At 43.5% G+C, this 15,574-nt stretch overlaps 1 protein-coding gene across 3 annotated transcripts in view; it reads right to left on the bottom strand.

The window, feature by feature from the left end:
* Positions 1–15,574, bottom strand: part of L3MBTL4 (L3MBTL histone methyl-lysine binding protein 4) — a 460,291-nt gene that overhangs the window by 17,122 nt on the left and 427,595 nt on the right. For 2 of the 3 annotated variants that reach the window (XM_081078814.1, XM_081078815.1), the window contains 2 exons: positions 6,859–6,921; positions 3,318–3,494 (listed from right to left, as the gene is read on the bottom strand). In XM_081078814.1, coding sequence (XP_080934940.1) covers positions 3,327–3,494; positions 6,859–6,921 — 231 coding nt within the window. In that variant the 3' untranslated portion in view covers positions 3,318–3,326. The remainder of the gene's footprint in view (positions 1–3,317; positions 3,495–6,858; positions 6,922–15,574) is intronic. The other variant, XM_081078813.1, reaches the window with a different exon arrangement.

Below are 15,574 nucleotides of genomic sequence, written 5' to 3' on the forward strand. Positions count from 1 at the left end.
CCTTAGGATTCTTGTTAATGATCTAATTTCCAGCATCATAAGTGTACTTATAATGTGTTCTACAAGTGGTCCTTTGGGGGAACTCTTTCTAATAATCTAGAAGTTTATATATCTTGAAGCCCTGTTGGCAACTTTTTGCTTTGTCCTCACTCATAGTCCAGGTGGGAATCTGGAAAAGAGGAGAAGAGTACGAGGCTAAGGCTGGTACTCTGGGGCAGTTGAGGCCTTCACACCATCTGGGACATTACTGGATGCTGCCTGACTCTTGAAGGTGGTAGGGGTCCTCCTGGTAGAGTGAAATATTTCAACTGAAAGATTTTAACGCACAATGTTTTAAGCCTGTCTGGAAGAGGGGAAGGGACTGGTCAGAGTGGAAGCTGGTTGTGGGAGAGCCACATCAGGGCAATCAAGGCCCTCAGGGTCTGCCTCACTGGTTCCTGGGACCGCTAACGCGTAGCTGCACTAAGAAGAGGGGGCCCTTGGGATCAGACTCTATGCAAACTTAAGGGGTTTGTTTGTGGGAGATTCCTGGAAGAATGCTCAAGAAGTAGAGTGCTGGAGTGCTGTTGCTGGTATTTTCCTGACTCTTATTTAATGGCTGTTATTAGGTTTCAGGCATCTTATATGTGTGTTATGTCGGTTACATTCCCATACAAGCACACATGCGTCAAATCAAATTTAAAAAACCCCTTGAGGTAGGACTTATTTCCTCCTTTTACAGAGAAGTTACACTTCTTTAGGAAATTGGTTTGCTTCATTCATTGATGCAGCAAAGAACTTATTGTGTGCCAATTAAGTCCCAGACAGTATGCCAAATGCTAGAGTAAGTGATGAACAAGTTGGCCGCGGTCTCTGTCCTCACAAACCCTCTAGACTAGTGGGGAGAGACAAGCAAGTAATAACAATGAAGTGTAGGAGCAGTAATAGGGAGGCACCGCTGCTGTAGGGCCCTTAAGCAAGTCAGAACCGAACAGTTCCGGTATCAAGAAGGGGCAGGGGGAAGTGGGCGAGATCACTTGTCAGAGGGGTCAGCGTATGCAAAGGTGAGCGGACCAAGAGAAACGTGAGTGGAGAAAAGGAAGAAGTTCAGTACAGGTCCAGCACAGGATGTGACAGAGGAGTAAAGGCAGGCGGGGGTGAGGTGTGAATGCCTTCAGGGTCCTGGGGCCAGGAGGAACCAGCTTGAAAAGCTGACTGGGCACCTCTCTTTCCATCTCCATGTTCAGTGATGTCATGTTGGTAGAGGAAGAATTACAGCCCAGAAATTGACAAAGATACAGACGATTGTAGTTTCCTGGCTTGGGTAGCTACTGTGATGATGGTGTTTTACACGCAAGTGAGGAATACTAGGGTGGAGCCATCCAAGTTGCCTTTGAATATGTCAAGGGTGAGGCATTGGGTGACAAAGTGGGGATGTCCGGCAGGCAGCTAGATACGTGGATCGGGTTCTTTCTATCTGATCATACTATCTTCTGGAGCACAGTAGTTCAACCTTAATTAGGCTTCATATCTGTTCTGTACTAAACCTTTCTGTTGAAATGACATGTATTAAATATCTGAACCCAAATCTCATGTTATCCATGGAGCCTCTACAATGAGCAATTTTGAGGTTTTTTTTTTTTTTTTTAAATCAAAAAACTCCACGTCACTCTCTCAAGTTATTAACAGCTAAATTTCCTTCTCTAAGGAAACATATCCCAAGTACTCAAAAATGGCGACTTCTTTGCTGGCTAATGCATGCGGCACTACTTTTGCTCTTTCAAGGCTGGGGAAAAAAAAGCCTCCAGATTGTGGTGTGGGAACAGGTTATAACAATACATTCATTTAGGCAGTGATGTGGGGGTTTTATTTTATCTGTTTATTATAATTTAAAATATATTAAAAATTTAACATAGCAGAAGCAAGAATTTTAATTGTACATGGCAGTCTACAAAACAAAAACAAATAACAAACAAAGCTCCACAGAAACAAAAATTTCTATCAACAATAATGTATTAAAATTCCATTTAGGTAAGGATCTAAAGAAATGTAATATATGCATACATTTTAGAGAAGATTTTTTGTTTCAGTGCCCTAAAGTTTGAGAAACTCTCCAAGCAGAATCAATTTTTGTGAACCATAGATTCTTAATAAAGCAAATGCGTATGGTCAGACCTGAGTCTCTTTTATCTGTTTCTTTCCTCGCCCCACTAACACATCGATGGAGCTCCACTTCTATGGGGGCATTTGTAGCTCTTACTGTAGGTGAATGTCAGAAAAGAGGTACTTGTCTTTAAAACTGTGGGACTGACTGCACATAACTTAAGTCTTAGATACGGTCACTTATATAAGACAAATAAGGCTTGATAACAGATCAGAATTGTTTCAACAAATCATAGATACCAAGTTCCCTAGGTTAGAGATCTTCCCTTTTAACGGTGTGCCTCTGTAAAGATGGACACAGGGCCCAGGTGTACCAGAGCTCCTCATTACACACACTCAGGCAGACTGCAGGACAAATCAGTTCTGCTGAGACCCCTCAGAGTGGAAGCCGGGAAGATTCCGCTGCAGGTGGCATCTGGCCCGCTAACCGATGCCAGTGTCAAGACAGGTCTCCCTGCAGTCCTGCGGACAGCCTGTGGGGCACTGCTGGTGGAGGGTTCTCAGGAAGGTCTCACCAGCCTCTGCTAAACGCCCAGGCTGACCGTTCTGCTAACCCTGGGCACACTTCAGGAGATCTTGGGAGAACAACCCCAAAATGGTTAATGGAGTCAAAAGGAGAAGTAATGAATCAAGAAAACATGTGCTTATTATTATTTGTTAAAGATTCACACTTTCCTGAGTAAAGTACACAAAAATCTCATGTGGTATCTTTTTAAAGCACTGGGCCTCTGTCGCTTGGACTCACTGCACCCAGGTGGCAAATCTGAGACAGGCTCAGGTGTTCTGATGAAAACATTAACGATGTATTTATGAATTCTGTTTTTCTAACATTTTGCCATTTGAGAGGGTTATGCTTTCAAAATGGGAAATGGCTTCTTTCACGGTGAAGGAGAAGCATAAAGGTGTTCATGTGGGCTTCTTTGGTCTGTTTGTGGCAACATATCAGAGCTGGAAGGACCCCACCGAAGATAAACATATTCACAAACCACACACGTGCCTGGCCCATGGCATCGTTGGCACAGGGCCAGTCATCAAAATCCTCTAAACATATAAACCACAAACATTTAAAAGGTTCAGATTACACATGGAGATGACCATGGGGACAGTAAAATCAAATTAATGTGGGCCAACTTTATTGCTGAAAGAACAAGGTCCCCAGTGCAGCAGCAACTCACGTGGTGTTTTTAGCCCCTGACTTGTTGGCCTGAGACAGGAACTTCTTCAGTGAGGTCTTGGGAATTCCTGAACATGAGGATAGAATTATAAATCTTCAGCGCTGGGCCCAGTTTGATCTTCATCACCTTGACGATGTCTGTCTGTGTCAGAAGCAGAAAGGCTTTGCCATCAATCTGCTGCATGTAATAAATAAACACAAAGAAAAATAAAAGCTATAAAAGCTAGTAAAGACTATTTACCCTCTGGTAACTCCTGGGAGCTGAGCTGTGTGACACTGAACCTGAGACAGCCTCCCTGCCGAGCTCAGTGACAGCACAGAATGATGACATCCCTCACAAGCCTTAGTCCTAACCATTGCTTAACTCCATTTCCCCCCAGGACTCTGAATAAGTTAAAAAGGTGTTCGTTAGTTCATATTTTTAAGGTAAATTAAAAATATGAACTCAATATACATCAACTGCTCCCAGGCTAAATTTTTTTTTTTTTAAGATTTTATTGGGGAAGGGTAACAGGACTTTATTGGGGAACAGTGTGTATTTCCAGGACTTTTTTTCCAAGTCAAGTTGTTGTCCTTTCAATCTTAGTTGTGGAGGGCGCAGCTCAGCTCCAGGTCCAGTTGTCATTACTAGTTGCAGGGGGCACAGCCCACCATCCCTTGCAGGAGTCGAACCGACAACCTTGTGGTTGAGAGGATGCATTCCAACCAACTGAGCCATCCGGGAGCTCGGACTCGAGGAATCGAACTGGCAATCTTGTGGTTGAGAGCCCATTGGCCCATGTGGGAATCAAACCGGCAGCCTTCGGAGTTAGGAGCATGGAGCTCCAACTGCCTGAGCCACCGGGCCGGCCCCCCCCCAGGCTAAATTTCTATTGTTACATTTTAAATATCTTGGCCTGAATTTGTATCAAAAGCCTTAAAAATAACCCACTTTCATCCATGAAGCAAATCTCCAGGAATTTTCCTGAGAGAAAAATGTGTGCACTCTAGTGTTATTTATAATAGTGAAATGTTGAAAACAACACAGCCTTCCCAAACTAGTAGAAGTAAATAAATTATGGTCTCACCTCGGATGGGGTACTAGGCATTTACCCAAATTCATGTCTGTCAATAAAACACTTAATGATTCGGGAAATTTTTCATCAATCATTAAGCAACAAAACAAAATCTAATGATACGGTAAGATCTTGGTTTTAATTTGTAAAATTAAATGTGCATGTTAAATGTGCATGACCATATGTATACATATACATTGTTAAACCACTTGAAGTCTTTGCACCAAATGTTAAGGGGAGTTATCTTTGGCTGGTGGAATAGTAGTTTGGTTTTTATTTTCTCCTTTTAATTTTCCTGTATTTTAATTTTTGTCTATGATATTTCTGCCATTATAAGCAGGAATACATATTAAATAAATGTTTTATTTGTTAACTTTTAAAACATTGCCATCTGAGGTATAATAGCTTCCCTGGGGTTCATGCGGTGGTGAGTGGCCAAGGCGCAGGCTGTTATTCCATAGCTTCTAGAGACCTCATGTGATCTCAGAGGTTGACCCTGGAGACTGTGGGTGTACTCTCCCCACCTCACCTATTTACACAGATGGCTCAGAAAGAGTCCTGGTTCCAGAGCCAAAAGGACAGGTGAAAGCGTTTCCTATAGGAACACCCTTCCATGAACCTAGCTCCACGGTTCGAACCGTTTAATTAATGATGCAAACCTTTGGTATTAATGTTTCACTGAAGAAGGAGGGATCACCCAGGGACCCTGGGTGGGGGGATACATTTTTTAAAAAGTTTTAAAAAGCTTTCTGTGTATTTATGGTATATTGCCTAATGAAGAATCGCCTATTTAGAGAATGGACTACCTTTCCCATGGGGTAAAAAGCTTATTTCCCACAGCAGAGGAGAGAAACTCCCTACTTCCATACCCTAACCTGGGTTCAGCTCCAGCATTTTCAGGCAAAAAACACTGGCCAAAGAACCACTTGTCCTAAAAATGAGATAATGATGGTAGTGATGGTGAGGATGATAACAGTTAGTGTTAGTGTTCATGGAGTTATACTCTAATTTTTCTGTGTGGTTTGCTCTTCCCAACAACTGCATAAGGTCGGGGAAGAAACCCCAGTTATGAGCCTGATGACTCTCCCCTGGCCAGAGCTTCTAAGAGGCAATGTTGGTACTCCAGGCAGGGCTTGTTGTGCTCCAGAGGAGAACCTCTGCTCTATGTTGCTGCCATTTATTAAGCCCTTTCTCTGGGACAAGAGGTGGGTTAGGTGCTGTGAACACACTAATCCTAATCATTCAGGTCCCCTCACAGAACTCTATGTTTATAGAGGAGGGTAAGAGAAGCGATGTGACCATGGTGACACTGCTGGTCCTAAGTGCCAAGCTTGAGCAGCTTGACCTGCAAAGAGACTTATGGACAAGGTGGGTCTTAGGTGTTGCTAAATGCAGAGTAGCCAGTTCGTGTAAGGCTGGGCCAACTATGCCCAAGCTGTGCTGGGCTCAGGCAGAACCAGGAGAACCACAGGTTTCCATTGGCAGCTACCCAGACTGACGGCATCATTACCCTGATGCTGAGTTCCCTAGAAATACAGGACTTGCCAGGCTCTGAGGGGTCCAGGACCAAACTCAAGGAATACTGCCCCCGAGTCATGCGTGCCCCGACCTCTAGAGATGGAGGATGTGTATTACATTCTAGAGTCTCCAGGAGTACGGTTTTCTTGGAGAGTTCTAGAGCAATGATGGAGTCTCTGGAATGAGATGGATGTGGGCTGGAATCCAACTACTCTTTCCTTCCAAAGCCTTAGCTTCTTCATTGGTGAACTGCCCTGCAGAGTTGTGAGGACCAAGGACACTAGTTGTCCAGGGATTGCAGAGGGCCTGGTACAATAACTACCATTTTCTGCATTATTATTCTGCAGCTGCTCCAGTCTCTTCTGAGGCATCTAGAGGTATGGATATTAATTCCAGGACACATGTTAAGCAGTTAGGTATATTCCGAATAGAGAGGAAGCCGGAAGCAGCGTCCCCACAGAAGGATTTTGTGGCTTCTCTGCATTCCTCTTGAAGCAGCCGTGGATACACAGGATAGTCTCAGTTTCACCGTGGAGTGGACAACTCCCCTCCCCTCCCAGGGCCAGGCCCACGGTGGGATTCCTCCCTGTCCCCAGGGACGCGTAAAGTCACGGTGTAGAGGCTTTATGACACTTACGAGTATCAATTAATTAACATGTCCAAATAGTCCATTTCTTGAATATGCTGTAGGAGCCAACCACCACAGCGTCCTGTGCCCAAAGCACAGCAAATACAAGCGAACCAGACATGGAGGCTGGCCCTGCTGTGCCCGCTGTATTGCTGGGCTCTTTCCGGCAGGGACCTCTCTCTCGTGCCCCTCCATACTGCTCTTATTTATACTTAAGTAAATGGAAACAAAGCTTTTCTGGCTCTAGAAGTATAGGGAAATATATATATATATATATATATATATATATATATATATATATATATTTATGTAAAATACATCATATATTTTACGTTTCTTACCTCTTTCTTGAAGCATCTGGCATGCTCTTCACAGCCCAGCAGAGACTGTACAAACCCAGCCACCTACAGAGCAAGATGAAAGCCTGATTTAAAACCTGCACCTGAAACAATTTCTTGGGTTGTAGTAATTCAACATGGGACTAAAATATACTTCAAATCCCTCCAACACTTGGGATTTTAATAGTAGCTACCAAGTCACATTAGCCCTCACCAGCTCAGAAATGAGATCAGCCCCAGTATCTTTTTGACCTCTTATTTCTAAGCTGACCTGCATGATGACAATGACAGTCTCCATCTGTGTGGAGCTCTGGCATTCTAGAACCTTGTCTCATCTGATCCTCCCATCCACTCAGTGGGTTCAGGAGGGCAGGGGGTAGTGGCCTGTGCATGGCAGCTATCATAAGGACTGTCAGAGATGGGGACATGCCCACTTGGCCTTGAGCAGACACGATGACCAGATCCCGTCACACTCATCTGAGTCTCCATTTCCTCCTGTTGTGGCCGGCCAACAACAGGGGCTCAAAGGATCTATGTGGAGTGAATTCCCACATAAATGACTGTGAAGCTGAGGCCCAAAGAGGCTTAATAACTTACTCAAGGTCATGCATGGCCAGGAAGTGCCAGGGATGGTTTTGGAACTCAAATTTTCTGACTCCAAACTCAGAGTTTTGGAGAATCAGTCTCTTTGGAGAATAGACTCAATTTCTCACCCTTAACTTTTTCCTCCCTCTCCATCCACACATGCCCTGAATTCCTTTTAATAAGAGACATCAGGCAAAGATCTGACTATAAGCTCAGGAAGACACTGAGTGCTCCCAAGTGACACTTTTGGGGAGCTGACTGAACAAACGTGATGAAGTGTAGTAGACTCCCAACAACCAGAATGACAACGGTTTCTGGCCGCTTCTGGCATGGTCTGGCACTGCTGTAGCATGGGATGAAAGGCAAGCTGGGGCAATAGCACATGCATCGTGGGAGGAAATATTGCTAAGAGGAACAATCTTGGTTTTTTGGGGGTTTTTTTTTTGGCTCTCTGCCTCTTGTATGGGCTGAATTGTGTGCACTCACCCTTCTCTCTCATGTCTCAGAGGGAAGGCCCGTGAAAAGGCCAGGGAGCTCAGGGCCTTCTGTCAATCACAGAGCTCTGGGAGCACCGATCCCTGCAGGCACTCCGGGAGACATGAGCGGGTGTTGGCCCCTCCCCACACTTTGCAGAAGAGAACAGTATAGGGTTGGCTAATTTCCAGCTTACAGAGTGGCCAGAGCCAACACCTGTGTACTCTGTCCCCTAGAGCTCTGTCCCCTGTCGACTCACAGCTATGTTTAGTCTGTCCAATAGGAAGGTTTCAGAACATCTTTTTAGGGGCAATCAGCATGCTGGTGTCTGCTTTACTCACCTCTGACTCTGCAAGAATATTTTAGTTTGAGTTACTTATAATCAACCTTTTAAAGAGTAGGATGATGAGAATTTATAAAAAATATCCTTCCAAAGCGGTCACCACGCTGCCACACAATGGCATCTTCAAGTCCTAGGGCACCTGGGAGGTGTCCATGTGCTTCACTCTGGCCTCCTCGGCACTTACAGTTTCTAGACATTGCACCCGAGAGCCCAGACCTCTGCAGTCCATGCACCCAGGAAGTCGACTGTTCGCTGTGTTAACACAGCTTTCTCTTTCCTGGGTGAACAGGAAACAAGGAGTATTTGTTTGGTATTTTTAGGGATCTAAGGGAAGCCTTGTAATATTAATGTCAACTCGCAGAGACATGGTTACTAAGGCAGGTGACAGCAGGGCTTACAGAGTGCTTCTGGGAACCGTACCCTGAGAGGTGGGTGTAGTCCCCTCATTCCCTAGGCTGCTCTTCTGGCCAAGGATGTCCTAACCTGGCTACATGACGGGCCCCTGCTGGGAGCTGGGAAGGCTGGGCCTGCGGGCAGGTCGAGCCTGAGCTTTCCATAAGTGTGCAGTTTGATTAGTGACAGGGGAATAGAGGCAAAATGGCCAGTAAAGGATGGCTTACTAATCACCATACGCATGCCCAATATGCTAACGTCCAGAAGAGAGGTGTGAAGGCTGCAGGCTTCTAGAAGGGACAGATGGAATCTCAGGTGGGAACTCAGGAAAAGCAGCACGAGGGAGGTGGTAGCGGAGACAGCCACCACTGACTGTGCAGTATTTCCACCGGGGGAGATTAGGGGTAGAAAAGACCTGTTCAGCGCAGAGCCTCACAGATGCCGGGCCACAAGCAGAACGCACAGCCTGCTTGTCATCAACAGAGTCCAGTTTGGCTAGCACTGTGGAGCAGAAGGGGAGAGGTGGAAAGGCAGGAGAGGAGGCTTGTGGTTTCCTGGTGTGCTTGTACTTCTATCAGCAGACCAGAGGGAGCCCTGGAGCAGTGGTTCTCCACAATGACCACACCTTGGAACCCCCTGGAGAGCTTTAACAATGACAGAAGGCCGGATGCATGCCACAGAGACTAACTGGGGCCAAGTGCTGGGCAAATATTCTTAGACTCCCCGTTGATTACAACGTGCAGTTAGGACTGAAGACAGCAGAGTAAGAGAGCCTGTGGGAGGACCTCGCAGTGTGTGGATGGGCTGGGCAGTGTGTCAGCTGGGTGGCGCCTGCAGCAGTCCTGTAGGAACCCTGCAGGACTGGCTGCCTCACACCTGGCAGAGCAAAGAGCTGGAGGTAGAAGGTGCTGCAAGGTAGAATCCCAAGGAGCTGCCGAGAGGCCAGGTAAGGGGCAAAAGGAATCAAAATGCTCTATGGCAGGTTTCTGAAACCCTGCACTCCTGACATGCTGGACCCGATCTTTCTTTGCCGTATTGCAGGATGTTTAGCAGCACCCCTGGCCTCTACCTGCTAGGTGCCAGTAGCACCCAGCTTTCCTTGTCACAACCAAAAATGTGTCCAGATGTTGCCAAGATCACCCTGGTTAAGAGCCACTGCTCTAAAGCAAGGTTCTTTTGGGATGGCTCTTTCATAGGAAGAGGGAATGAATTCATATTAGGGAAATTAAAAATAGAAAAGAGGGACTAGAAATTAGCTGAAGACATACATGTTGTTGTACCTCAATCATGAGCTCCCATGGGGAAGCCATGCTAGCAACAAGGCCCCCGAGTTCCGCACTGGCAAAGTGAGGTGCTTAGAAATGTGGCCTCTTTAAATACATGCTTCAGGAACTGCTGCTCACAGCCCAAGGGTTACATGTTGCCTTGGTGGTTTGCCTAGGTTGACATATCCTTTTCTGGGCAAGCAAATGAAAAAGAGAATCACATTCCCTCTTAGTATTGTTAGCCAAGAAATCATTGTCTATGTCAAAGGTGGACTAGAGTTTTTAATGGGAGTAAATAATATGTTAAACCAAAGAGTAAACAGACCAGTGCTGCCAAGCACTGTGGCTCTGAGCTTCTTGTCAGCTCAGCCTCTCACTGTCCCGTCTTCTGTCTTTCTCAGACGGGAGGTGAGGTGGGGGTGGGAAACACTGACATCTAGTTTGCTTTATCACATGTATGAAATTCTCTGTCTTTTTGCAAAGAGATTCTGTTTCTATTCAATCTGTTTTTCTTTTTCCAAAAAAAGAACAAGTTCCATGCAATCTATTGAGGCAGATTTTTCTGGCCAGAATTGTAAAATAACCAAAGGCTTTGATAATTAACCAATATCATTATTCAGTACTGTTAGTTAGTATTTATTTCCCCATAAGAAGAAGGTATGTTTTGAGCTTTAATAGAAAGCCCATTTTGCTACAACTTTTCTAAATGGATATAGTGAGCTTTAACATATCAGAGAGTAGTATCAGAAAGTTTCCCTCTCGTTCTCCCCTTCAAAACTTGTTTTCTTTTTTAAGTTTGTGGTACGTGTGAAGAACTGTTTAGGTAAGTGGGAACAAATGCTATGAAAAAGGAAACTACCATCCCTTTGCCTCCACCCAAGATGGCTGTGTGGACTCATCTGCTTTTCTGAGGTAATGGCAGCTTTGTTGGAGTTGGGGTTGGGTAACCTTGACCGTGGCTCTGGAAAGCATACCTGGTATGGAGGCTGACATGAGGGTGGTTCCCAGAGTTCTCTGGAGCACAGTGTCCCACAGCTATAGCCCATTTTATTTTGGAAGGATACTGAGTACGTTAATTCTAGGAATGACACAGCAGTTTGGAAAGACTAAGAAAGATGACACTGTGCAGGCTCTTAGATGAGCCCATTACTTTACCCAACTTACTTTCCACAGCGACCTACTTTTCCTGGCGTCCTCTTGGAGCTCAGCAGGCTTTGTTTTTTTCAGTGGGGCTGCTGTTCCCTTAAATCTTTCTAAATGGTGGTGTTTTCTATTTTGTTGAGACTGTAGCTGTGTGCCTGATTGTACTGCCTCCAAGTCCACTGGGGACCATGTTTCCAGCCCAGGCCTCGTTTTTTAACAGCGAAGTTTATTTGCCCCTTCTTTCAGGGCCTGATAGTATAGGCTGCTATGCTTAGTTAGCAATCCCCTAGATTTTTCAAAATACTCCCTTCTGTGTAAAGATTGCTTTTAAAACGACTGCCATCTTTTAAAGTTAATGGACATTTAGGGAGCACTTAGTTGAGGCTGGTACGATTTATATGTGCTGTTTTAAAACCATTTTTGAAAATAAAAAGTACAAGTACCCATGTGTGCACCAAACATACCTGAGTCACACTTGTGGCTGTAATGTGCATACGTGTCACATTCAGATCTCATGTGTCCAGGAACACCTGCATAAAATTCACTTTCCACTCATTTACTCATACGTTTGTCAGACACCTATTCTATGCAAGATACTCTGCTATATTCATGTAAAAAAACTACAAAACTATTTTAGTTCTTACTCTTAAATACCTATACTCTTCTGTAGAATATTTCCATAACTCAGAGTAAAAAAATAATACACTTCACACTGACTATAACTTGAGTGTGTGCGCATATCCATCCCTTCAAACAAGGTTTCATAAATCAATAACCTCTCCTACAATTATGTACTTTCATCTAGTCTTGTCTTTCATTTTAGAACCAATAAGTTGACTTTACAGCCCACCTGTGCTTTAACAAGCACTGCTGTAGTAGGAATAGCCACAGCGACAAAGGAGTTTAAAGCCAGCTCCCACCCTCTGTGGAAGGCCCTGCCTGCACTGGCTTCTCTTCACAGGTGACGTAGAGCAGAAGAGAGGTCTTCCTCCCAGGCCAGGATGGCAGACAAAAGAGAACGTTCTTGCACTTCATCTTCTGCCATGACAGCCACCTGCCTTAAGTCTTGCCAAATGCCCCCTAACATAAGAATGCACAGGTCCATTTTCAACATGCTTTATCTCTGTCTACTACGGTTCCCCTCTAATACACCAGTGGGAACAGAGCACAAAAGAACACCCCTCTTCCCCGCTCCTGTTCCCCTGAACTGCCTTTTCAAATTCTCACTACACTGCTCACCATTTTAAATGTGTTGTATATAATCATGGTAAGCTCTGTAGTTGGTGCTCCCTGGAATGCCACCTAAATGAACTCCCTTCTGCCTTATTTTCAAAGATACACACAGAACCATCACCACAAAGCTCACACTTACAACCCATCAGAGATTCTTGTTCAGGACCTAGTTTGGTGCCAGGAAATGTACTATCGTGTGTGAGGATACTGACATTATAAATTTAGGACATTGTCCTCAAAAGCATCTCGTTAGGGAGACCTCAAGACTAAGATATGGGGTCTGACAATTAAGTTCGCAAACTTATTATAATGCTGTTGCTAACCTTTTTTGATTTCAAAGGGATTATTCATTATGAATTTGTACCAACTGGACAAACAGTTAACCAAGTTTACTATTTGGAAGTGCTGAAAAGCCTTCATTAAAAAGTTAGACAACCTGAACTTTTTGCCAACAATTCATGGCTCTTGCATCACAACAATGCACCAGCTCACACAGCACTGTCTGTGAGGGAGTTTTTAGCCAGTAAACAAATAACTGTATTGGAACACCCTCCCTACTCACCTGACCTGGCCCACAATGATTTCTTTCTTTATCCAAAGATAAAGGAAATATTGAAAGGAAGACATTTTGATGACATTCAGGACATCAAGGGTAATATGACGACAGCTCTGATGGCCATTCCAGAGAAAGAGTTCCAAAATTATTGCTTTGAAGGGGGGGGGGACTGGGTGTTGGCATCAGTGCATAGCTTCCCAAGGGGGACTGCAGTGATATTCAGCAATGAATTAGTTCACGAACTTAATTGTCCTACCTCATATATTAAAATTAGGGACTAACGCAAACTGTTTACTCTGGACTGCATCCCTGAGGGAAGCTCTTCTTAAGGAAGCATCACGAGCAAGAGCACTTTATGAAGATAGCCTCTTCCATGGTTTATTTTTAACCTAGGAAATCTCAAAGGGCTCTTCTAGGGCATGTGTACCCATGATAGAGAACACAGGAATGGTGATCTCACGTTCCTCATAACCCCTGATAGCATTTCAGTCTTCCCCATAGTGAGTCTCTTCCTTTTGAGACCTTCTCTGTCCTAATGAGACTCACACTTGGACCAGCTGCTTCCCTTTAATCACCCTCCAATCTTACGCTTTTGTTTAGTGCCAGATCTGAGGCCCCCAGCAAATATCCTATTTATTACTTAATGCTCCTAAAGCAGTGACTCCTATTCTTTGGGGATGATGGCGAAGGCTCTGGCTCTCCCCTTAAGAAAAAAGTATACACATGTTGTACACAATTTTCCCAAGTCCCCTGAAGCCCAACTCCATAGCGCCATCCAGAAACCCCGGACCTTAATCTGATGTGTGCCATATTGCATCAAACACTCATGAGTAGCTTCCCCTTGACACTTTTCTTTCATGGACTTCTCCCCACTCCTACTTCTATTTACACCGCCTTTCCAGCCCCTTCCTCCTGCACTTGATCTTTTTTGAAAAAGAGTTTTATTAAAATATAGCTGAATAATATATTAGTTTCAGGTGCACACTATAGTTACTCAACATTTATATACCTAAAGAAGTGATCACCATGATAAGTCAGCAACCATCTGACACCATACCATGCTATCATAATATTATTGACTATATTCCCTATGCTGTACATTTCATCCCCATGACTTATTTGTTTTATAACTGGAAATTTATAACTGGGAATTTATAACCTCTTATTCCCCTTCACCTTTTCCCCCACTTTTAAAATTTTTCAATTACAGTTGATATACAATATTTTTAAATGTTAATTTCAGGTGTACAGCATTGTGGTTAGACATTTATATAATTTAAAAAGTGAAACCCTTGACTAATCTTGTACCCACCTAGCACTATACATAATTATTATTATATTATTAACTATATCCCCTATGTAACTACCAATTTATACTTCTTAATACCTTCACCTTTTTTAACTACCAATTTATACTTCTTAATACCTTCACCTTTTTTACCCTTCCCCCAGGCCCCTACCATCTATCATCCCAATAAAACCAGTATCCATCTGATGCCATACATAGTAATTACAACATTATTGACTATATTCCTTATGCTATACCCTATATCCCCATGACTACTGTGTAACTACCAATTTGTACTTCTTAATCTGTTATCCTTTTTCATCCATTCCCAACCCCCTTACCATCTGGCAACCATCAAAATGTTCTTTGTATCTATGAGTTTGTTCCTGTTTTATTTGTTTATTTTTAGATTCCAAATAAAATCAAATCATATTGCATTTGTCTTTCTCTGTCTGACATACTCCACTCAGCACAATACCCTCCAGGTCCAACCACGCCACTGCAGATGGCAAGAACCCGTTCCATTCCATGGCTGAGCACTCTTCCATTAAATATACTATGTAATGCCTACTCTTTATCCATTCATCCATTGATGGACATCCAGGCTTCCTCCACATCTTGGCCATTGTAAACCATGCTGCAATGAACATATGGATGCACATGTCCCCTCGAAGTAATGTTTTGGGTTTCTTTGGATAAATACACAGAAGTGGGATTACTGGGTCCTTCTTTGTCTCTTGTTATTAGGTTGGTGAAAAAGTAATTGCAGTTCAAAAGGTTAAAAATAATTGCAAAAACCACAATTACTTTTGCACCACCTAATATTTATAACCTTAGTTTTAAAGTCTATTTTTTTCTGTTGTAAGTATTGCTACCCCAGGTTTTTGTTTGTTTGTTTTGATTTTCATGAAATATCTTTCCATCCCTTTACTTTCAGTCTCTGTGTGTCTTTCTATACTAAGTGAGTCTCTTATAGGAAGCATATGTAAGGGTCTTGTTTTCTTACTCATACAGCCACTCTCTTTTTTGACTGGAGCATTTAGTCTATTTACATTTAAAGTAACTGTTGATAGACATGTAGTTATTGCCATTTTATTACTCATATATCTTTTTTTAGTTCATCTTCTTAAAGAAGATGAACTTCTTCTTTTTTTTTTTTTTGGTCTGGAAGCCCTTTATCTGTCCTTCAATTCTAAATGATAGCTTTGCTGGGTAGAGTAATCTTGGTTGTAGGTCCTTGCTTTTCATCACCTTGAATATTTTGTGCCATTTCATTTTTGCCTGCAAAATTTCTGTTGAGAAATCAGCTGACAGTATTATGTAAGCTCCCTCCTAGGTAACTAACTGCCTTCCTCTTGCTGCTTTTAAAATTCTCTCTTTGTCTTTAACCTGTAGCATTTTAATTATGATGTCTCTTGGTGTGAGCCTGCTTGGGTTCA

The sequence above is a fragment of the Rhinolophus hipposideros genome (genome assembly GCF_964194185.1).
Source record: "Rhinolophus hipposideros genome assembly, chromosome: 17".
NCBI lineage: Eukaryota > Metazoa > Chordata > Mammalia > Chiroptera > Rhinolophidae > Rhinolophus > Rhinolophus hipposideros.